The sequence below is a fragment of the Malaya genurostris genome, chromosome 3 (assembly GCF_030247185.1).
Source record: "Malaya genurostris strain Urasoe2022 chromosome 3, Malgen_1.1, whole genome shotgun sequence".
NCBI lineage: Eukaryota > Metazoa > Arthropoda > Insecta > Diptera > Culicidae > Malaya > Malaya genurostris.
In genome coordinates, this window is record NC_080572.1 from 79,063,575 (window position 1) to 79,088,633 (window position 25,059).

The window sequence follows — 25,059 nt, forward strand, 5'->3', positions numbered from 1 at the left end:
CGGGAAACACCCCCAGGCTACGAAGGCCTGGCGGGTGGCCCGCATGCTGGTTTTCGACTGGAGCGGTCTTCCCTGGACGATGATGGTGATGTTACGGAAGAGATGAAGAAAAAAAAAAGTAAATATTGTGGAAACGGGGTAAAACAGGGGATGTGGGGACAAAATGTCTGAAAACGATAGAGATCTAATTAGTTGCCATCGAGATGGTGAAGAGACAGGGAAGGGGGAACGAAAAAGTTAGTGACAAAAAAAAGATCTTGTTAGTTCCAATGAAGATGGTGGACAGGGACGGGGATCGAGAGAATCGGGCGGATGTTAGTGTCGAACCTGTAGGTGGAGTTTATACTTTCTGAACGAGGATAAACACATTACACTTGTATATCAATGTGTTTAAGGTACTGGTATATGAGAAGCATATATGAACTATCCCGACTCGCCAACACATCCCGAACCGGAACCTCAGGCGGTCTACCTCGGGCCCTAAGGGATTCCAGTAGCTTCGACCTGGCGTCACGATACTCTACGCACGACCACACGACATGCTCGATGTCCTGATAACCGTCGCCACAGGTGCAGAGACCGCTCTCCGCAAGCCCAACACGCCGGAGATGTGCGTTGAAGGTGTAGTGATTTGACATGAGCCGCGACATAACACGAATGAAATCGCGACTCACGTTCATCCCCATGAACCAAGGTTTCGTCGATACCCTAGGGATAATGGAATGTAGCCATCGTCCCAGTTCGCCATTGCTCCATGAAGTTTGCCAACTTTCGAGAGTTTTCTGACGAGAGATACTGAAAAATTCATTGAAGCAGATTGGTCTTTCATAAATATCACCTTCCAATGCGCCCACTTTAGCCAATGAGTCTGCCTTTTCATTGCCCGGAATGGAACAATGCGAAGGGACCCAGACTAACGATATTAAATAAGACCGTTCAGATAAAGTTCTCAAATGTTCCCGTATTTTCCCCAGGAAATATGGGGGATACTTTCCTGGCTTCATTGCCCGGAGAGCTTCTATTGAGCTTAGACTGTCCGTAACAATGAAATAATGGTCTTTGGGCAAGGTTTCAATGATCTCGAGGGTGTACTGAATAGCAGCTAATTCTGCGACGTAAACTGAAGCCGGATCACTGAGTTTGTAAGAAGCGGTGATGTTTTGATTGAAGATGCCGAAGCCTGTGGACCTGTCGATGTTTGATCCGTCAGTGTAAAACACCTTTTCACAGTTGACTGTTCTAAATTTATTATAGAAAATATTTGGGGCCACTTGAGGGCGCACGTGATCCGGAATTCCATGAATTTTTTCTCTCATGGATGTGTCGAAAAACACAGTAGAATCAGAAGTATCCAAGAAATGAGCACGGTTGGAAACAAACGAAGAAGGATTAATATTCTGAGCCATGTAATCAAAATACAAGGACATAAAACGGGTCTGAGAATTGAGCTCGACAAGCCTTTCGAAGTTTTCAATCACCATCGGATTCAAGATGTCGCATCGGATTAGCAATCGATATGAGAGATCCCAGAATCGATTTTTCAACGGTAATACGCCCGCGAGCACTTCGAGACTCATCGTATGAGTCGACTGCATGCAACCTAAGGCAATACGCAAACAACGATACTGAATTCTTTCCAGTTTAATGAAATGGGTGTTCGCGGCGGATCGGAAGCAGAAGCATCCATATTCCATTACGGACAATATCGTTGTTTGGTAAAGCCTGATCAGGTCTCCTGGGTGGGCACCCCACCAAGTTCCGGTTATTGTGCGAAGAAAATTGATTCTCTGCTGGCATTTTTGTTTCAGATACCTAATGTGACATCCCCAGTTGCCTTTGGAATCGAACCAGACCCCGAGATATTTAAATGTGAAGACCTGAGCTATGGTTTCACCCCCTAGTTGAAGCTGTAGTTGTGCTGGTTCTCGCTTCCTTGAAAATACAACCAGCTCAGTTTTCTCCGTAGAGAACTCGATACCCATTTGAAGAGCCCATGTCGACAAGTTGTCGAGGGTATCTTGCAATGGTCCTTGGAGATCGGCAGCTTTGGGTCCTATAATAGACACAACGCTGTCGTCGGCAAGTTGTCTTAGCGTGCAAGATGTGTTGATACATTCATCGATATTACTTACGTAAAAATTGTATAAAAGGGGGCTTAAGCATGAGCCCTGAGGAAGACCCATGTAACTGAATCGTATTGTCAACAAATCACCATGCGCGAAATACATGTGTTTCTCGGACAACAGATTATACAAAAAGTTATTCAAAATTGGTGAAAGACCTTGCTGATGCAGCTTCTCAGATAGGATGTTTATGGAAACTGAATCAAAAGCCCCCTTGATGTCTAGGAAAACTGACGCCATTTGTTCTTTACGAGCAAATGCCATTTGAATTTCGGTTGAGAGCAACGCAAGACAATCGTTCGTTCCTTTGCCCCTGCGGAAGCCGAATTGTGTATCTGAAAGTAAGCCATTAGTCTCGACCCAATTGTCTAGACGAAACAGAATCATTTTTTCGAACAATTTCCGGATACAGGAAAGCATAGCAATCGGCCGATACGAATTGTGATCGGAGGCTGGTTTCCCTGGTTTTTGAATGGCGATAACTCTTACTTGTCTCCAGTCATGTGGGACAATATTATCCTCAAGAAGCCTATTGAATAAATTCAATAAGCGCCTTTTGGCAGAGTCAGGCAAATTTTTCAACAAGTTGAATTTGATTTTGTCTAACCCCGGAGCTTTATTGTTACACGATAAAAGCGCAAGTGAGAACTCGACCATCGAAAAAGGTGTTTCGTTTCTGTTAGATGAGGCGACGCGCATGATCGTCTGTTCCGGAGCAGAGTCAGGACATACTTTTTTAGCGAAATCGAATATCCAGCGGTTAGAATATTCCTCGCTTTCGTTCGTGGTGTTTTTGTTGCGCATTCGTCGGGCTGTGTTCCAAAGAGTACTCATTGATGTTTCTCTCGATAATCCGTCTACGAATCGACGCCAATAACCGCTTTTCTTCGCTTTAATCAAGCTTTTCATCTTAGCGTCTAATGCCGCGTAGTTTCTAAAATTATCAGGTGTTCCGTTTTTCCTAAACTCGATAAATGATGAAGTTCTCTCCGCGTTTAATTCCGAGCACTCTTTGTCCCACCACGGGTTGGGAGGACGGATGTTAGTTTTCGCGCCGGGTACACGTTTCGTCTGAGCTTGAATCGCGGTGTCGAGAATCAAGCCAGCCAAAAACGTGTACTCTTCCTCCGGAGGAAGTTCTTGTGTTGTTTCTAGTTTCTCAGATATCGAATTTGTGTAGCATTTCCAATCAATATTTCGTGTGAGGTCATACGAAACATTGATTGTCTCCGATGGTCTTAATCCGGTGGCGATTGAAATTACGATAGGCAGATGATCGCTACCGTGGGGATCAGGGATTACCTTCCACGTGCAATCCAACCGTAGCGATGTCGAGCAAAGGGATAAGTCTAGCGCACTTGGTCTTGCTGGTGGTGCAGGAATTCGTGTCATTTCTCCCGTATTCAAGATTGTCATATTGAAGTTGTCGCAGATATCATGGATCATAGTTGATCTGTTATCATCGTGAAGACAGCCCCATCCCGTACCGTGTGAGTTAAAGTCTCCTAAAACCAACGTCGGTGCAGGAAGGAGCTCTACGATATCACTGAGCCACCGATGCCCAACCGAGGCTCTTGGGGGAATGTAGATGGAAGCAATGCAAAGGTCCTTACCTTTGATTGTAACATGACATGCGACAACTTCAATACCTGGTATCGAGGGGAGCTTAATGCGATAGAAAGAATAGCACTTTTTGATCCCTAAAAGTACTCCTCCATAGGGATCATCTCGATCCAGACGAATAATGTTAAAATCGTGGAAGTTTAAGGGTATTTCAGAAGTTAGCCAAGTTTCGCACAATGCAAATGCGTCACATTTCAGATTATTTACTAGAAATTTGAAAGGATCTATTTTTGGGATGATACTTCTACAATTCCACTGTATAACAGTGATTGTATCCGTGACCTCGGTGGGTGACTTAGCCATCGAAGGATACGATCGCTGAAAGAAGGGGCCATTTTGCAGTCAACTGCTTCAAGAATGTTTTAACTGTAGGAATAAAAGCCATTATCAGGCTTTTAAGAGGTTCAGAAATATTGAAAGTAGACATGATCCAGTCCACAATATCAGAGAATTTAACAAACCCAGTATTTGGTAAATTCTCTGACTGATCTTTAGGGACTTTCGGGGGTTTTGAAGTCCCAGGAAGTGATGGAAATTCTTGCTCGGAATTTAATTTTCCAAGGCCTGGAGCTTTTTTCTCTGGTTTTTTGCCATCACTACCAGTTGTTGTAATTTTTCGAGACCCATCAGAGGACATCTTCGAACCCTTACTAGGGAGCTTTTGAGAGGATTTATTTCTTCTCTTTCTAATTGATGAGCTATGAGGGACAGCCGAAGATGTACCTTCGAGGGGGTCATCATATTCGCTCTCGTCAGTTGACAAGTAAGCGTAAGGATTTTCGGTAGGTGGCGTAGCACATTTCAACATTTCCGCAAATGAGCGTTTGGAATGTTGCTTGAGTGAACGCTTCATTTTATCCTTACGCAATTTATACACGGGACAATCAGAGAGGTCATGCGGCCCCTCCTTACAGTAGAGACACTTTTCATTGTCTCCACTGCAGGAGTTATCCGCATGACTCCCTCCACACTTTATACACCGGGATTTATTGCAACAATGGGATGCTGTATGTCCCAATTGTTTGCAATTGGTGCAGTTCATGACCCGCGGTACATAAAGACGAACAGGTAAACGAACTCGGTCCAGGAGGACGTAATTAGGCAAAGCCGAGCCAGCGAAAGTCACCCGATACGAGTCTGATGGGATATAGGACTTAGTCCCATCCTCAGCGGTCGATACTGAACGCAATTGCTTGCAGTCCAGTATCTTAACGTTCTTGAGTAGGGGGTTTTTAAATCCGCCTGCCCCATGCTTAAGAACGTCCTCGCAAGTCAGACTCGGATCGGTGATCACGCCGTCTATCTCGACTTCGCGAGCTGGTACGTATACGCGATACTCCCGCGTGAAATTCTCACTTTGAACGATCTCATTAGCCTGTTTTGCACTGGCTAACAAGACCCTAAGCTTGTCCGGGCGTACTTTTTCAATTTTTTGTACAGTATTGTATCGCGAGGACAGGTCATTAGAAAGTTTTAGAAGGTTCAATTTTTTACCATTCGCTTTGGTCCGGATGTAAACCGCATACGGTCCGGCCGAGAGTGCAAGCCCATCGGGATAGCTTCTAATGCGCGATTTATTGCCATCTGAAGCATCCATCTGATCATCAAGGGGAAGGTCAGGCAATTTGATATCGCCTGTCATGTCACGGACTTGTGTCCGTGCGGTCAGATTCGGGGTGCAATTGAAGTGGTATTAAACAACAGAGAAAATAAAGTTTTACTTAGCTTAAGCTCCAAAACGGTGAACGGCTGCCAATACCCAGTCCGAGGCAATGGGTAAATATTCCTTCCAGTAGAGTGCAAAAAACCTCTTTCAGGAAAAAGCACTTTTTTTTGTCTCTCACTACACTGTCCAATGAAACGTTTCTCTTTTTATCACTATATATATTTATCACTGTTTCTAATGTACAACGATATATACGCGGCGCCCAGCGCTGGCGCTGGCTAACGGTACCGCACGCAGTGCTGCTTCACACAAGCTCACAGTCGGCCTTGAGAACGGATTAATTCGAATTATCACTGATGCAAACAATAGAATACGGAATGACCTTGATAACGGAATAAAACAATTCACCACGCGATTGGAGAAAGCCGAATTTACGTCCGATCGATCCGATAGTCACGGCACGAATGCCGCAAAACTATGTTTGGTGTCGTCTCGAATTCCAATATAATATCCTCCGGTTTATCGATATGCCTTATAAACCCTTAAAACAAAGAAATTTCCGAAACATATCGGATACCAATAAACGATGTTTGAGCTCGTTTCAAAATTCAATGAGGTGACTTCCGGTATAGTGTTTTAAAGGAATACCAAGCTCAAGGAAAATGGCAAAAACTTTCAAAATACACTAATAAACCGGAAGTCACTGTTTTGCATTTCAAAACCACCTCAAATATCATTTTCCGATGTCTACTTTTCAATTTCTTTCCGAAAGTACCCATATTGTAAGGGTTTCCAAAGAATATCAACAAACCGGAAGTCGCCATATTGAATTTCAGAACCACCTCAAACATCGTTTTCCGGCATCTACTCATCAATTCCGTTCCGAAGATACTCATATTGTTAGGGGTTTTAAGCAATCTCAATAAACCAGAAGCCGCCATCTTGGATTTTGAAACGAGCCCAAACATCATTTTCTTGCACTTACTCTTCACATCCGTTCCGAAAATAACCATATGATGCGCGGTTTCCACATTAATTACACAAAACTTTTTTTACGAAGTAAATTCCAAATGAAGTAAACTTTTTTTACGAACTACCTCTTTTTATGAACCCCCGTTTAGTTCATAAATGGAGGTTACGGTGTATTCAAAAAGGCATATCACAAATGACATTTAAACGATCCGATCCATCGAAAAATTGCTACAATTGTCAAAAGGATCTATTGGAGTTGTGATTCCACAAGTGCTTAGAATTCACATACTCCGATTTGGATGATATTTTGCACACTTCTTCAGTATGGTAAACCATTTATTTTGCATAGATAGAGAGATCAGTCAGACTCAAGATAGATTTTAAAAGAGGAAGGATGTGTTTTTGCATCCACTTTCTTCACTTCGTTGTAAGTCAAAAACTATTACTTGTACACAAATGGTGTTCAAGAAGAAGTTACTGGACACTGAACAAAAAAGTTGAATGCTTTTTCAGAAATGATAATAAACTGTGAAAAATGAGTTCTAAAATAAATTTGATCTATAGAGTCGTATTCTCGCATTTACGTCAATTGTTCGTTTCTATACAATCTTGAAATAAAATTATAGGAAGGAATAGATTAAAGAGACGCTTTCTTTGAATTTTAACTTCAACGGTTTCTGATTCTTTAAAATACATTCTACTTTTTTTTCAGTGTATACTATTCTAGAGCAGGGCTTGCACATTGAAGCAACGAATATGAACAAAAAGGTTTCACCATCTGTGCTATTCACACACATTCGTATGTCAGGTAGAATTCACAGCGCAACCCAAGCAAGGAGAGCTGTTTCGTTCGAACATTATGTTAAAAATGCGAACATTATGTTAAAAATGATTTCTGTAAACTTACACTTTAAAAATAAACCGTAAACATTGCCTATATGACTTTGCTTCGCGTCTTGTAATACGCCGTGAAGCAAGGTCTTCTTTCTCGTGCAATACTAACGAGAGCGAACCCTTCATTTCATTACATTGTCATGGATTGCTTAGTTCATGTGTTAACTGAGACTGAGAGCACAGACAATTTATTTGGCAAGGGGAATTGGTCTGCTCAGTAGCATATAACACATGGATCAATAAGTCCCGAGACTAACAATGGAAACAACATTTTTTTGCAATTTTTTTAATTTATCAACATAATCACCTTTCAGAGTGATACAATGGTTCCAACGTTTTTCCAATTTTTCAATACCATGTTTATAAAAAATTTATCTTTCGCTTCAAAATAAGCTTCAGTTTCAGCGATGACCTCCTCATTTGAGCCAAATCTTTTTCCCTGGAGCATTTTATAAGATCAGCAAAGAGCCAGTAGTCACTGGGGCTAAATCTGGCGAGTATGGGGGGTGGGGAAGCAGATCAAAGCCCAATTCGTTAAATTTCGCCATTGTTTTCATCGACTTGTTTTTGTTCCATCGAAAGCAATCGCGGCACCCACTTGAAAAAAACCTTTTTCATGCTCAATTTTTCATGAAGGATAGTAAATACACTTCCATATGATATCTGTGTCATCTCAGCAATCTCACGGAGCTTCACTTTACGATCTTTCATTGTAATTTTCGTCACTTCACTCACATTTTCCGGTGTAACGGCTTCCACAGGTCTACCCGAGCGTTTCGCGTCATTTGTGTCGGTACGACCACGTTTAAACTCGGCGAACCACCGACAAATCGTTGCTTTTGATGGACAAGAGTCCGTCTTGATATTTCTTGAAAATCCTTACAGTATAATTATTTCCGGAAAGGGATTGATAAGCAGATGTCGGAAAACGATATTTGAGGTGGTTCAGAAATTCAAGATGGCGACTTACAGTCTCTTGATATTTCTTGAAAACCCTTACAATATAGGTATTTCCGGAACGGGATTGATGAGTAAATTTCGGAAAACGATGTTTAAGGTGGTTCTGAAATTCAAGGTGGCGACTTCCGGTTTCTTGATATTTCTTGAAAATTCTTACAGTATAATTATTTCCGGAAAGGGATTGATAAGCAGATGTCGGAAAACGATGTTTGAGGTGGTTCAGAAATTCAAGATGGCGACTTCCGGTTTCTTGATATTTCTTGAAAACTCTTACAATATAGGTATTTCCGGAATGGGATTGATAAGCAGATGTCGGAAAACGACGTAAGAGGTGGTTCTGAAATTCAATATAGCGACTTCCGGTTTCTTGATATTTCTTTAAAATCCTTACAATATAATAATTTCCGGAACGGGATTGATAAGCAGATGTCGGAATACGAACCATTTAGCCATCTTGAACTACAGAACCACCTCGAACATCGTTTTCCGACATCTACTCATCAATCCCGTTCCGAAAATACCCATATTGTAGTAGTTTCCATGAAATATAAATGAGCCGGAAATCGCTTTCGATGTATGCCAAAACCTCTTTATACGAAGTAGGTTCGTAAAAAATGTTTACGTTATTTCGGATTTGGTTCGTATAAAAAGTTTACGTTATTTGAGATTTGGTTCATAAAAAGAGTCACGTAAAAAGAGGTAACGTATAAAAAGTGTTCATAAACGGAGGTTTGGGTGTAGAAATTATCAAAATATCCAATTGAAATCGTGTTTCTGATGGAACAGTTCTTACTAAATGTATCGAGGTAATCATTTTATGGCATGTAATCCAGACCATAGGACATGCATGATATTAAAGATTCCTAAACTGGACGGTAATAAAAATTAACATTCGTGAACGCATGGAAAAATTGTTTCTACTCAGTCTAACATTTCATTTCACACGGTGGTTTTTTCTCTAATTCTCAGGTACTGGCCACCGATCAGGACATAGGCGAAAATGGGCGCGTCACTTATTCCATTAAATCAGGCCGCGGTAAGGCGAAAAAGTTCCGCATTGATCCGGACACGGGCATCATCTATGCAGCGAAATTCTTCGAGGTGGACACCGAGTACGATTTGTTGGTGCGGGCCGAGGACAATGGTGTGCCGAAAAAGAGTCAGCAAGCCCGGGTCAGCATCGCTGTGGTGGACGTACCGGCAAAATCGGAAAATCCACCGGTTTTAAAAACCATCGACCAGCACGTCGAAGTTACGGAAAGTGACACACCTGGCTTTCTGGTGGCACTGATCCAGGCCATCGACTACGACGCCGAGCAACTGTGGTACGACATAGTCGGTAAGTGTTTTCTTTCTTCATCCTGGTCGAATGGTCCGGCACTCCCCGGGGAGAATGGCACTAAGTTTGTCCAGCAGCAATGGTTCAATATTTGTTCAATTTCTTACCTCTCGTTTTTCTTTCTTTCCTTCCTTGTATATCAACATCACTTTTCAACCGGGCGTTGTTCGGAAATTGAAACGAAATCACACCCAAACACCCACTGCGGATGTGGCGTTCTCATGTGCACTTTTAATGCTTGGCCCGTTTATTTTTTCCTCTATCGACACCCGTGTGGGGGTGGTCCGGAATGCACGTTCAGGCGGAGACGAGCGTAATGAATTTTACATTGGCCGGGACAACGGGAACGTACTGCTGGCAAAACATCTGGACTGGGAAACCCAAAAGGAGTACAACCTAACGATAAGCATCTCCGATGGGGTACACGTTGTTTACACGCAGCTGTACGTTTCGGTAATTGATATAAACGATCATCGACCGGAATTCACGGAGTCCCTCTACCGCGTCGATATCTCCGAAAACATCGAGGAAGGGACCGAAGTGCTGCAGTTGCACGCGACCGATGCTGATGAAGATAAGAAATTGTTTTACAGTTTACATGCGGCACGTGATCCGGTTTCATTGAAGTTATTCCGGGTGGACTCGGTCACTGGTAGTATCATAATGGCGCACAGATTGGACAGGGAAGCTCTTGCGGAACATGTGTTGATTGTGATTGTGAAAGACCACGGAACACCGGCAAAAAGAAACTACGCCAAAGTCATAATAACCGTACACGACCATAACGATCACGCGCCGGAATTCACCAGCAAGATTGTGCAAGGAAAAGTTTTCGAAACGGCTACAGTCGGTACGGAGGTTGTGCAGGTGTACGCCATCGATCGAGATATTGGAGATAACGCCAAAATCACCTACTCTATCGTCAGTGGGAATATTGGCAATGTATTCAACATCGATCCGAATATGGGAGTGGTCAGTGTTGCCAAAGGTTTGGACATTAGTGCACTTTCCGAATACATGCTGCAGGTTAAGGCCACTGACGGAGGCAAACCTTCGCTAACGTCGCAAATACCGGTGCATGTAATGATCAGCATGGCTGATAATGCTCCGCCCAGATTTACGACTGTGGATGCAGCCGCAGAAATCTATGAAAACTTGCCAATCGGTACTTTCGTCATCCATATCGAAGCCCGAAGTACTTCTTCCCTGCAGTTCGACATCATGGATGGTAACGTGAACGACATGTTCTTCATTAACCCCTCGACGGGTGTAATAACCACCAAAGACATCCTGGACTACGAGAATCACAAATTCTACAACCTTACCGTTCGGGCTACCAACATGGCCTCTGCGAACGCTACATGCGCTGTGATAATCAACGTTCTGGATCGTAACGATAACGTTCCGTACTTCGAACAGCAAATCTACAAGGGTGAGGTCTCCGAGGCAGCACCGGTGGGTTCGCTGGTGCTAACACTGACCGAAAACTGGTCCAACGTTAGTCAACTGTTGGTTAACGCTTCGTTGCCACTGGTAATCAGGGCCAAGGATGCGGACAGCGGACTGAACGCTTTGTTGCACTACGACATTCTGGAAATGCTACCGAAGCGATTCTTCCACATCGATTCCAGCACCGGTGCCATCAAAACGATAATGCAACTGGACCACGAGAAGATTCCGTTCTTCAGTTTTCACGTGAAGGTGAGTGTTAATCCATTTAAGCCAACTCTTCATTCATGGTAGTTAAAGGTATATCATATTTGCTTTCCGAAATTTCAAACTCAACACAGCTCAATAATTTGCTTTTCAGGTTGATACATGTAAAATTCAATCATCATCGTATCTACGATTTCTCAATAATCCCTCCGCAAGGTGTTTCAGCTCTCAATTAGTCCGTTTTTTTGTATGTTTCACATGCAGGATAACTTAATTGGCAAAACGATTTAGGAGGATAGGAACTATTTTCGGGTTCGAGTACCGTCTCTGCGGTAGTTTTTTTTGCAGTTTTCATCTCACAGTTGTATTCGCATATCATGTAAAACTTACTCAATACGGCTGTACGTCTCAACAAATCGTTCAAAGCAAGTTCATAAACTCAATTATTTTTTATTTCCTTTTTAGGGCATTTTAAAATTCGTCAAAAACTAAGAAATGTGCGAAAGTAATAATAATGTTTTTGATAATGATTTTGATTTAGAGTATATTTTCTTTTCGGTTGAGACATTTTTCTCTTTTCTAATCATCAAAGTTTTGCTTGATTGTTGTGAAGCGCTCTGAACAAGAATCATTAATGAAAAAATTTGTGTGTGTTGTTGTTGTGTTATCATTCACATTCGCTACGTGTTGTTACAGTTCTTGTACTGCCACAGATTGAAATTCGATGCGTTGAAGATTTAAAATTCTGTATTAAATTTTAGTGTGAAAAATACAGTACATTTCATTGTAAAAATACAGTACAAATTAAAATACAATAGATTTGAGGGTAAAAAACAGTACACAGTATTTGAATCGAAAATACAGTACAATACTGTAAAATATAGTACGGATACGAGCGTTGACTATGTGTCATGCTGAAGCAACTCATTTCATCGGTGTAAATCATAATACTAATAGAGCTATATCATTCAAATGGGTATGGAATACTGTACTGCTCGATATGATGAAGAGTTGAAGTAAATTTGACTAGTTCTTCAACGCTCCGAAATTCTCGATGATATCAATGACGTTCCTGACATCATACACCACAACTGAGCGGAAGAGACGTTGTCGTGTAATTTACGACAGGGGTTCAAGATCTGAAGACTGATTAATCATTTTATGAAACGAGAGTCAATACTCCCGTGAATTGTTGAATGAATGATTTTAGTTAACTTTCAAACTTTAAAATAACTCTCATAATCGTTTTCTTACAGACAACCTATTCCATTTTTTTAAATTTTTCTCAAAAAAAAAACAAATGACAGTTCTTTTTAAACTCTCATCAGAAACCGTGTTAATTCCGGAATCCGTGTAAAAAAACCGTGTAAAAAGAGATTTTACTGTACTTGATTTAAAACTTCATTTTGACTAAGTGTAAACCTTAATTATGTCTTAGTTAAAACCCGTGAGAGAAGCTTGCTCTTTCTTTTGCCAAGTTTAGGTAGAAAGGCGTATTCTAATTCCGTAGTTGTTGGAAGTTTTTGAAAGCTTTATGTATTTAATTTGTAAGGATCTCACGAATGGTGATTTTGTCATGTATCATATGTTGGAAAATACATGATGGTAAAAAGTTTTTTTTTATAAACGTTTATTTATACCCGTTTTAACAGTATCGTGGTCTTTCGCCGGGTTTGTATCAAATAGGGTAGGAATATCGTAAAAAATTCAATGCATTATCACTTGCGAATAAAAAAGATTTTCTAAAAAAAATTCAGTGACTGAAAAAATCAATTTCGAGATTCTCGTTCATGGAACAAGCATCCAAAAAACTCTCAACCTCGAAGTTCACAAGTGATTTTTTGTGTCAACGTGATTTTATGACGAGGAGCTTTTCAGGAGAAGAGCCTCCGATAATATTTCGATGCTGATTTTCCACTACACTAAGGTATTTTGTACGTGTTTTTTTATAGGTTTTTTTTTGTCACGCGGATTTCCGATGCTACGGGTTTTTTCCAAAGCTACACGTTTTTTACTCGGATTTCCGTTTTTTACTCGGATTTACTCGGAGTTACGCGAATTTTCAAAGTTATCCGGTTTTCTTCTTTTGCCATAGAAATGCGTGAAACGTCGAGATTTTTTTAATGGCGTTTTTAATTGAAAAACACTGGTGACGTGGACTGCTCTGATTTGGCACTTTCGAGCAGAAATGAAAGTAATGAAACACCGGCAGAATGTTGCATTTCTGCTCGAAAGTGCAAAATCAGAGCAGTCCGACACATTTTTTTTTAGATTACACCAGATCTCGAAGTTAAGCGGTCTTAAAACCCAAATTCCCAAATCATTTTTATCCAAACTTTTCCTCTGAAATTACACCATATCTCAACGTTTCATACAATTTTTTTTTCAATTTCCCGAATCTTAAAATTTTTACAAGTCCCAAAGTCGATTTAAAAAAAAAACTACAAGGATCAGCCCCTGGGGTTGTTCGAGCCGTTGATGTGGAACAAGGCAACCAAAATTTCTAATGATGGATATTTTCAACTAATCGTCACACTTTTGAATCAGCAAATGCACGAGAGTCTGCTTAGATTGATCTTTATTAGGAACCAACACCGAACACGCGAACCCAGAATATAGACTCAAATAGTCGTGATTTGTATTTGTTTTGTAGCCGACGAAATTACATCAATAGCCCAAATGTATGCAATTATATGTTTGTACATGCTTGCGATACGGATATCGATATTTAAGCTTCTCTTCGCCAAGCTTGTGTTCAAGTTTTGTATGCAAGCAGTTATTTTTATAGCGTTTCTCTACTATTATTATCCTTCTGCGATTTTGGTTGAAGCGATAAACTTTATCTTATTATTAATCGAGATCATCTTATATAAATTAGAAATTAATCTTATGCACTCAAAATTTACCCTGGGGTAGTTGTCATTTTCTCAGGCGAAACGACATAACATGGAATTTCATCCGATCTTGCATGACACAAGATCAAAGCATACCAGTTAAAGTTTCAAATCGTTTTATGGCACTTTTTGTCTTTCTGTCTAGCAACAACCTACCTCTAGCATCCCTCTCAGCAGGCCGTTCAATTTTGTTGGTCTTTGAGCGCTTGTTGAACGACATATTGTACGAAATATTCGTTCAATTTGCTGGAACGGTTTGTTGTTGTTTTTTCTCTTGCAAAAATAGTGTAAAAATTAAGTGTTATCTTTACATAGAAAGAAAATTTGTTGTTATTCTACGTGAACTAGAAGTATTGTGCAGGTATGTATTGTTAGTTTAACCAAATAAGTGGAAAAAACTTCAGAAATTCTGCTGTAAAACTAGTCCAACGGGGCTCCAACTCCTCATGTTAAAAATGGCTCAACAATGGACCTCTGTCTGCCGGGTTTGTTGAACGAAAAAAAATGGCATTCGGTTCAACGGTCTGTTTCAAAATCGGCAAACGAAGGTCCCGTGTTGGCCTCCCGTTGAACGATTGATTGGACTTTCATTGGACCAATGATCCAACGTATTGGACCAATGAAGGACCACCGTTGAACGTTTTTCTCTAAGAGGGATACTACGCGTAGGACTGAAACGTTAGCTATAATTTTGCTTCTATTTATAGATTCGTGTGTTTCCAACAGCTTCGCTTTTAGATCGATTGACCAATCAGAGCGATGCTTTCCCTTTGATATATCGCTTACTCCTTCAAAACCGTCGAATATGGCAGGGAAATCCAGTGTGCCGGAGATTTTTTGCAAACAAAATAGGACACTGCTAGCTATTAATCAACATTTCAATGATATAAAATTAAAAATACATGGCTATGAACATTCAAATCAATACGTAGAAATATTACCTATCAAATGGTGACATAATATATCGCTTACTCCTAATTGATACAAAATTGACTGAGCTGTAATTGTTCAAAACCTGACCACATTTCTACGTGTATTTTTCTTGAGTTTCTAGTTTGCACATGTATATAGAAAACAAAAATGTGTTCCACATTAAAAATTTTTGAGACTACACAAGATCTGAATGTTTCATGTATTTCAAAAATATTTGACATCGGAAAAAATGTAATTAATTTTACGTGATTTTCCGAAGTTACGCGGTTTTTTTACGTGGATTTATGAAGTTACGTGTTTTTTCTTCCACAGATTTTTTTACGCGATACGTATCCCCCTCTACTGAATAATTTCACAACTGAGAAATAATGATTGCGATATTTTCGATGCACGTAGGATGGTCAATATGAATAACAATATTTTTTCCAAATTCCAAATAGCGGTTATAGCGAAGGAAGGCTGTTTTAATTCCAGCTGGTTGATGATACTGCACTATTTATATTAAACCTAATAAAATCGCTATTTAGCATTAATTTGATTTATAGAAGTAACAGGAGAGCAGCATTTTGCATGTCTCAAACACACAGCAGGCGCAGCGTTTGAATTGACGTAGCGAGGAGAATGTTTGGAAGTGAACTTTTCACAACTGAATGTTTTGCCATATGAGATCAGTTTCACTGAAAACCGCGTGTGCAAAAAATCAGTGGTGAACATTTCTTCAAATCACTTGTGAATATTTCTGTCGTGATTTTCATAATTTTGATTTTTTCCCAACACTGGTCATGTAAGGTATTTAAGACTACCTTTTCTCACAAATTCTTCATTCTTTAAAACATAAATGTCATCTGTTAACAAGTGAAATTGATTTTCTCGTATTTGGAGTTTTTCTCTTTGTTTCCAAAGATTTGAGAAAACAAAATTTTTGAGTTATTTTAACCACAAATTGCTGATCATATACACAGAAAAAAAAACTATGAACTTTACAGGTAATCACCCCTATTCTGTATTTCGATCGAATCGGATTTTGCCGAACGAATGTAAAAATTTGCATTCTGTGAATCGATCGAGTGATGCTTTTGTACGGAAAACTCGATCGAGCTACAGAATGCAAAATTTCGTATTCGATCGAAACAATCCGATTCGAACGAAATACAGAATCGGGGTGGATATAATTTTACAAACGATACAATTCATAACTACTTAACTTGTCAAGTGACACAATATCCCTTTGGTACAGAATTTTACTGATGTAATTTACCTTCGGCTACCAAGTGCCGCTGTATGGATCTATATGTATCAATAAATATTCACAAAGCAGATATGTGCTTTTGTGGTTTAGTTGATTAGCGGCGCGCTTTGTGATCTAATGTTTCTCGGTTCAAGCCGCGCTGTAGCCATCGATCATCTGTTGTTTTTTGCCTTTCTCCATAGAAGTGTATTAGAATAGCTGTAAAAACCGACTTTCGAACGGAGCCTCGGAGACCCATAGTGTTATATACCATTCGTTCGACGAGATCGGAAAATGTCTGTGTGTGTATGTGTGTGTTATCGTGATAACCATAAATCGGCTGTCAACACAAATCAAATGGTTGTGCTTGAATGATATTGATGGACTATGAGGCTCCATCGTTTTTTTTTGCGACGGCAAACGCATTTTGGTGGTCAAGAGGGTTATTTTTCCCCCTCCCTTGTATAATTTGCAAAACAGCTTACTTTGGTGTTAGTTTATTCGATTTCTTGATTTTGCTCAAAACTGGATATTAGCTGCGGCAAAGTTGATTCAATATTTAATTTCAGTTATGTACAATTTACAGCTCCCTACAACGGACCAGATTCTGCCCGAACTGTTCCGTGGTTTCGATTTTTATGCCTTTCATAAATTGGAACAGCAGCAGTGCGAACAGCGCTTCCGAAGGCTGAACCGATGGGTCTCGTTTATCATGGATGGAACGAAACTAAAAAAAATCATAACTTTCCCATGCTCACGGCCCAATGCCTTCCCTATTACCACGAGTTTCGATTAAAACTTCTTATCTGGGAATTTATTTCCTGGAAAGTATTGTGAATTTTCAGTGTGTGTGTGGGATTTCCCAATTGCTATTAAGATTTATGTTTTCTTATTCCTGGAAACCTGTACATCGCTAGAAAGAAAAGTTTATATTTTTTTTCCTTTTTTTGGGAATCTGTGCATCGCCAGGAAATAATGTATTTGCCATTCACAGTTTCTTCGTTAGCACCGTTGAAGTCAACGACAATGACTGTGCTTAATAAGTTGATTTCGTCTGCTTTCCCGGTTGTTCTTTAGTTTTCGAAACAATTGAATCAATATACGACGAGTTTTTAAAAAAGTAACTCGAATATTGAGGTTTCAATTTATTTTGTAGTCCTGATCGAAAAAAAAACATACCACTACTAAACTGCCGTTTACGCTTCAACGAATCCTAGAGTTACCGTCTTGGATGCATTTTTTTTTATTGAAAAAAAAGATCCTGCGATCCTGCATATTAAATCATAAAATAATTGTGATGTAAGTCCTGATGCTGGGGTTGAACGGTTCATGCCATATTATTCACACATGATTTGGAGTAAATGTAAATGATGCGCATTATTTTGTGTGATTTTTACTCGATTGACAATCTGTTGATTTATGATTTGTCCGTCTGAAAAAAAGGGAACGCTGTGAATACTAAAGTTATATATGAAACGGTTTTACATCGTAATTTTCATGATCACAATCGCTCATTCTCAGTTAGTCGTTAGACCTAAACAGTTAGTAGTTTCAACCCCCCTCAACTACAGCAACAATAAGAAATCGTTTTAGTGCCACTTGGTAACGTTTCTATCTTCAGCTCATGTTTTTTTTTTTTTTTTGGCTGAAATTGCCTAGTTCCAGAACGAATGCTAATCAAAATTCATTTATCGCGTGTGCCCTTAAATTCAGCTGTCTTAATTATAAAATAAAAAAAACGTGCTTAATTCACCTTATAAAAAAAACGTGCTTAATCCACCTCAATCCGCATGTGTTTTTGCATGAATATTCTTCGGTGTTTCAGTTTTCATGACATTATTCTAATGTCCGTCGTTTTAAGTGGCAATTTGAGATTTCAATCACTCATCACTCTGTAATGTCGAAACTGCAAATCGGATTCAATTTGAAACTAAAAGTGTAACAATCGATTAAACATTCCATGATATGTCGAAGTAATTTCCACTTTAGAGTTTAGGGTAATTTAAGGTACTTCCAGAGCAGATATTCAGGAACCAGCATAACCCAAACCGATTCGTATGGCCATATGACGAATAAATTGCAATATTTTTGAGTCCAACTTTAAAGCTTTTCGGGATTGTCATCTTCTATAACGTTTTGAATTTTAAAAATTCATCATTCTACAATTGCAGAATCGGAAGTCAGAATTGGATAAAATTGAATTTATTTTAATTTGAATTTTTGTTTTTGAAATTCGATTTGGCTTTTTTTGAGAAAACGATTGAGCTTTGAGAAACGATTCGATACTGGAACCGGAATTCGAAATTCCGTGTAGCCGAAGTCAGACAAATTCACCTGAGTAGCTGTATAGTTTACTTTGGTTTCAAAATGTTTGAAAATCAATGTAGACATCTTTGAGGAATCGTAGTGCGAATTAAATTTTTGGGTGACTTCCGAAACGAAAACTGAATACAACCAAAAATGAAATAAGTTTATTTGGTTATCGACTATCCAAATCTGTGAACCCGATAAACCTGATTAATATATGTGAAATAGACATTTTTATACTAATCACCCTGTATCTCCGAAACCGGAAGTTGGATCTGACTGAAAAACAAGATGTTTTATAGAATCTTAAAACTTTTCATTTGAATCTTAGATGATTCTTAGATTTCATTTGGATCTTAGATCGGTTCAGCCATCTACGAGAAAAATGAGTTACACAGTTTTAATTTCGTTTCACATATCATTCTGTAGTTCCGAAACCAGAGATCGGAACCAAACATAATTCAGGAACCTTGTTTGGGAGTATACGACTTTTCATATGAATCTGAGTTTGTAGTTTGTTTTGTTTTGATTGATTCAAAATCCTTTGAGATGGAATTAGATTTTAGTGGCTAAGTCAGGTAACGTTCTTACAAATGAGATGAAATAGGAAGCTCTTAACCTACGTCGAAATCGCTATTAATCTCTTGTGGAAGAAAAATGAGCTAAATGATGCCTTCCGCAAGGCAAAACATGATAAGCCGAGTTGAGAATATTGCGGTAAAAAAATATTTTTCTGCTGAGCCCGCATAGTTTTGGCTGCCTAATGAATTTTTAGGTCAGTGTGTGCAGTTTTCTTCAGTTTTAGAAAAACAATGATATAGAATACAAAACTTGCAAAAAAGTTGTGTAAGATTTATCTGTTTTGAATGAGTGCAAAACTTGCAAACATGTGAATATTATCATAAAAGATGCAGAAATACAGCACTACATACGCAATGAAAATTAACTGATTTGTATTCGGTTTTCATCTCGCGGAAAAAAAATGAGCAGACCTGATATCACTTTTTAAAGATATTGAACAAAAAGTTAAGCTCATTCTAGTTACTCTCATAGTGTTACATTACCGCTTGAGCAACTTGTTTTTGCCACTCCAGTACGTGGGTTTATCAAAATAATACCTACAGTGCTTATCACAAAAGTCGGGCCCGCTAGGATGAATGTATTGTTGCAACTAGGATACTGTATTGTTGCAACTAGAAGATTTGAACTGATGAAAAAATACAAAACGTAGAGCATTTCTTTCGAAATAATAGCATGCTTATGTTTCCTGTTATTTAGATCACATCAGTCATTACGTTGCATGAACCATTTTCTACTCAACGCACTGTTACCATCGATGCCATATTGGAAAATATTCAAGAAAAACTCCTTTCGAGATTTTTCAGATTCAATAAAACATTAGTTTGACCAAAATCGTCCGAAAATCTTAAGAATATTTGAATATATGTATTTTAAACACCATTCCGATGATTCTAGTCGAAAATAACAGACTGTCATTTACACAGGAATTCCCGATCAACAAGGGAGAACAAAATTGTAGCTGGGGTTGTTTCGTTTTTTCTATCTAAATTAGTAATTTTGCCCTCGTTAATAGTTAAAATAACAAAATTTATAACTCAATTTAACCTAGGTGATAACACCTTGATATGTACCTAAATATCAATATTATATCTAAATTTATTACAAATTTAGCACGACTTTTCAGCTTTCAGCCCCCTATTTTTTGGGGGGAAAGGCTTTACCGTGCAAATCTAAAAATAGATTTCGCGAAGTAAGATAAAATTGCATACCTTTAGGCGATTTGATTTGCCATAATAAAAAAGTCATGCACAGTTAAGCGTCTGGTTCCGAACCAAAAAATTTTGAGTTGCCAACATACGCTACGATTGCATTGAGGCATGAGAGTCAACTGAGGGTGGCAGGTCATATTGGCATCATATAATAACTAGTATAAGTCCATATTGCTCCAAAATAATCTATTCGTCGTTTCCTTCCAACCGGCATATGAATGACAAAGGGTCTATTTTAGAACTATGAGCAAGTTTTTTTTGTGCTGAAGAATAGTTGTAAATGAACGGAAATGACTAAATTCAGTGAAACAAATTTCTTACTACCTTAGAGATTCTGAGGAAAATAACTAATGAATGATAGTTTTTCAGTTCTTTCTTCTTTGTACCAAGAGGACCGACTTTCAAATAACATTCGAATCAGTTCGCTCGTTCAATTGAAGTAGTGAATTGTCTGTACGTGTCTGTGTGTCGATTGGCGGGCATATTTGATTAAAATGTGAACTTAATTTTCTCGGAGATGGCTGAATCGATTTTCGTAAATTTAAATTAGAATAAAAATTCGTTGGAAAGACAGTGCAAAATGTGAAGAAGTGTATATAACATCGATTCGATTAGCAACCAAATGACCATAAGTCACATTAGTTTGCGATATCCGCTGCCAGAAGTCCCGCAAGTAATGTTCGAAAACCATCGTTATTGAACTTTCATTCCGGTTTGATTGTTTGATATCTACCGAAATTGACTCACAGAAAAATGATTCAAATGGAAGGTCTCATAATGTGGTTCGGTTGCTTTAAACTCAATTTTAAAAATTTTAAATCCCAGCTCACGGTTCCGGATTGAAAGTAATCAAAATACTACGCAAGAGATTATCATAAATTTATCAGATATGGATAGGTTGAACTTTTCAAGTCGAAGGTATTATGGTGTGATAAATCGTTTTTGTCTGATTCATGAATGTAAAAATGTTCATGTAAAAATATAGATGATAACGGGCAAAATGCGATATCAAATCCTTGTTACCTTCTAAGTAGATATTAGGAATTTATGCATGAGAGCTATAAGCATGTAATATGCATCTCTAAAAAATCGGCATATCACAAATAGTGCATAATATTCATCTAAAGCCTAAAATCAATATCATTGGCCCACCACAACTACGTAAAGAATCATCAGATCAACATAGTATAAAGTACAGCAAGAACTAAAGATGAATCGATAGTTTAGTTTTTTTAAGAATTTTTTTCTCTATTTCCAGTACATCCAGGGTCCTTCAAAACTAAAGTCGCTATTTCCAATCTGCAACTGAAAGACCTATAAATCGAAAAAGTATTGAGCTGAGTTTAGATTTTGATTTTGATCCCAATTTAGACTAGGTTTTTCGTTTATTACAGCGTAACTTTTGAATACGTTTTGAAATTTTCAACACCTATCACTTTGTGTTTTTGGAATCAAAAATCGGTCACCGGTAAAGTTAAAGAATTCAAGCATTCATTTGAATTCAAGCTTGTGAAAATCATTTCTGAGGAAACATTGCAGAATTCAATGAACTGAATATAATGCATTATCACTTTTCCATTATTTGTTAGTCGAGTTTTAAAGCTATTACATGAACTGTTTTTGTTTGAAAGAGAAAAAGTGCGAAATCATCTTGAAAAATATTTATTTCCAATTTAAAATTTATATTTCAATAAAAACTTTTAACAATTTAAGTAGGATTTACTGAGGAAAGTTCTCAAATTTAAAATTTAGACCGTCATTTCAAAATCAAATACCAAATTATTGTTTTTCGAAAGCATCTTCAGATATGTGAAATTGGAAAACATGTTTGTTACTACTCTTTATTGAAGCATAGCATTATTCGGGTTGAAAGTCAAAAACATGATCGACAAAAGCGTTTGAACTATTTTTTTCTCAATTCGCTAGTATAGTTTTAGCTGAAATATAACGGCTCACGGAATATAATATATATACTTGCTATAATCTTAATACAATCTGAATGTTTGCTTCTGATTTAGAATCATATTTATGACATAATGAGATATAAATATTGAGATCATGTATAATTTTAATTGAATCCTGCTATGCTTTATTGATCGGGAAAGCTTTTGCCTTACCTTTCTTTGTTCGTAAGAGAAAAAGCGCAAAATCATCTTGAAAATATTTATCATATCATATTTATTTTCAATTTAAAATTAATATTTGAACAAAAATTTTGCACAATTTAAGTAGGAATTACAACGTTGTCAAATTTAGAATTTAGCCCGTCATTACAAAATCAAATATCAAATTATTCAGTTTTTGCAATGACTGAGCGGAAACATATATTGGAGAAGCCAAATGAATGAAAAACAAACAGAAAAGATGATTTGTTGGAAAAAAAAATTTTATTAAGATTATAGCAAGTTTGGATATTATATTAAGGGCCGTTATATTTCAGGTAAAACTTTACTAGAGAATTGAGAAAAAATTCCGCTCCGTCATTGCAAAAACTGAACTTAGTTATGGCGGCTTAACGTGAAAAATAATAACTCATCAAATTATTGTTTTCAAAAGCAGAAAATATTTGTTACTGCTCTTCATTGAAGCATAGCATTTTTCGGGTTGAAAGTCAAAAATATGATCAACAAAAGTGTTTGAACCCATTTTTTCTCAATTCTCTAGTATAGTTTTACCTGAAATATAACGGCCCTTAATATAATAGCTGAACTTGCTATAATCTTAATAAAATCTGAACATTTGCTTCTGATTTGGAATCATATTTATAACATAATGAGATATAAATATTACGATCATATATTATTTTGATAGAATCCTGTTATGCTCTGTTGATCGGGTTGGTATACAATCAGCAAAACACGGTAATTCGAAAATTTCAGACATACTAATCCATGTTTCACCATGAAAATGCAGTTCGTTGTCGATTTTACGTTTTCAAAAACACAAAAGATCAATTCTACAATATCTAGCATTATCATTTTTCATGTGCGGATTATTTTACAAGATCCATCCATATTTGTGTTTAGAGCAGTTTGTTATGTTTTTGTAAACGTCATTCCATTTCTTGTTTACATTACGTAGTAGTTTTTCCGAGTTTCACAATTGTTTTTTTTTTTTCGCTGATTTTATTACTGCCTTTGTGATGGGATCGACGCATGAGTTTTTGTATGAGTTGCTCATTCGTTGTAAATAAATATTCGTAATAACGGAAGAACTCAAAGATATGTTGCACAAAACAAAGAAATTGTGCTTTTTCCATAACGCAACAGTTACTAGAATAGTAATATAAACTAACTTGATAAATTGCACAATCAGTAGAAAAATACAGGACAGCAACTTAACATGCTACTTGGGAGCCGTTTTGATCTTCGAACTCGATACCTAAACTAATAGTAGCTTTCTAACGAGCCAAAGGTTGTTGAAATCGATTCGTTGAAAGATGCCTGCACATATACTCACATACATTTGGCGGAGTCTCAAGTGATCTGATCAAAAGGCGGTGTCCTGTGCAATCAGGCAGACCCTGTCAGCTTGGAGCGAAATCAATCTTTAGTTCAGCAACGCCATCGCACGGCATCACATTCAACATATCATGTCAATTGAATAGGTGCGCAGTCCTGCTATTTTCACGCGCACAAATTTGACATTTCTCTCCCCTACTTCTATCACGCAGAGAAAAAAAATGTAAATATAACCAAATTTAGGTTTCACGCAACGATTTTGTTTCAAGCGACATTTTGATAAAAACAACAAATATTTCACTTGTGCGTTCCTGTCAATTTCTTGACAAACAATTTCACAGTGAATTCAATTTGAAAATTTTATTATGAATGAATGAACTTTAGATAAAGTTAAAAATTGTTGCGCTTTAAATTCACAAACTTTTTAGTTGAAATAAATTACCTTAAATTTACCTATTTCAACTAACGCTTTTGTTTGTTGAAATCTTAAATTTTTGTTTGTTTTGAAGAATAAAATGATTTATTTCAAACTAGTTTACAAGGTAATTTTTGATACTACTTTTATTTCGATTTCTATTCGTTTTAAAATTCCTGACAAAACAATTATTTTTAATTATGAATTTTTCAAGATATTTAGGAGTTTTGTCGCTGAACGATCGAATTATTCACATACCATAATCAAGGTTTCTCAATTTTTATAACATCCAACGGTTAGGTGCTCCATCAATCCGGTCAAGATCATCAATCTTTTTTTGTGAAGAAAATGTGTTATGTAATTTTATGGAATTTTCAAAAATTTGCCTATTATCAATACATACACTTGAACTGTTAAAAACCCTCTATGAAATGGAAGAAGCAGATAAAACTTCACTTATGACACGCATACAAACTTTATCCGCGGGAGAAAAAATTGCCCTGGTTTATACGCGCGGGAATAAAATGCTCTGGTACACAAGAAATAAAACTATTACGGCTCATTTAAACGGTTAAGTTAGTTGGATCTTAATACAAATAAGGTCATAGATAAAACGAACCAGTTTTTTTCTGGATTTGAAGATATAGCTGGATTGAATCAACAAGGACATGGCTGATAACGTTTACTCAACTTTGGATGACATGTAATAAATAGTTAGTTCATTTCAACAATAAACTCAGCCGGAACAAATATATTTTTCGTTTAGTTATACAAAAAATTTGATTCAAATCAAACAGG

General features: G+C 37.7%; 1 protein-coding gene across 5 annotated transcripts in view; it reads left to right on the forward strand.

Moving 5' to 3' along the window:
* The window catches only part of LOC131436971 (fat-like cadherin-related tumor suppressor homolog), a 537,375-nt gene that overhangs the window by 431,827 nt on the left and 80,489 nt on the right, over positions 1-25,059 (forward strand). For all 5 annotated transcript variants that reach the window (XM_058605986.1, XM_058605987.1, XM_058605988.1 and 2 more), the window contains 2 exons: positions 9,208-9,577; positions 9,879-11,278. In XM_058605986.1, the coding sequence (XP_058461969.1) occupies positions 9,208-9,577; positions 9,879-11,278 (1,770 nt within the window). The remainder of the gene's footprint in view (positions 1-9,207; positions 9,578-9,878; positions 11,279-25,059) is intronic.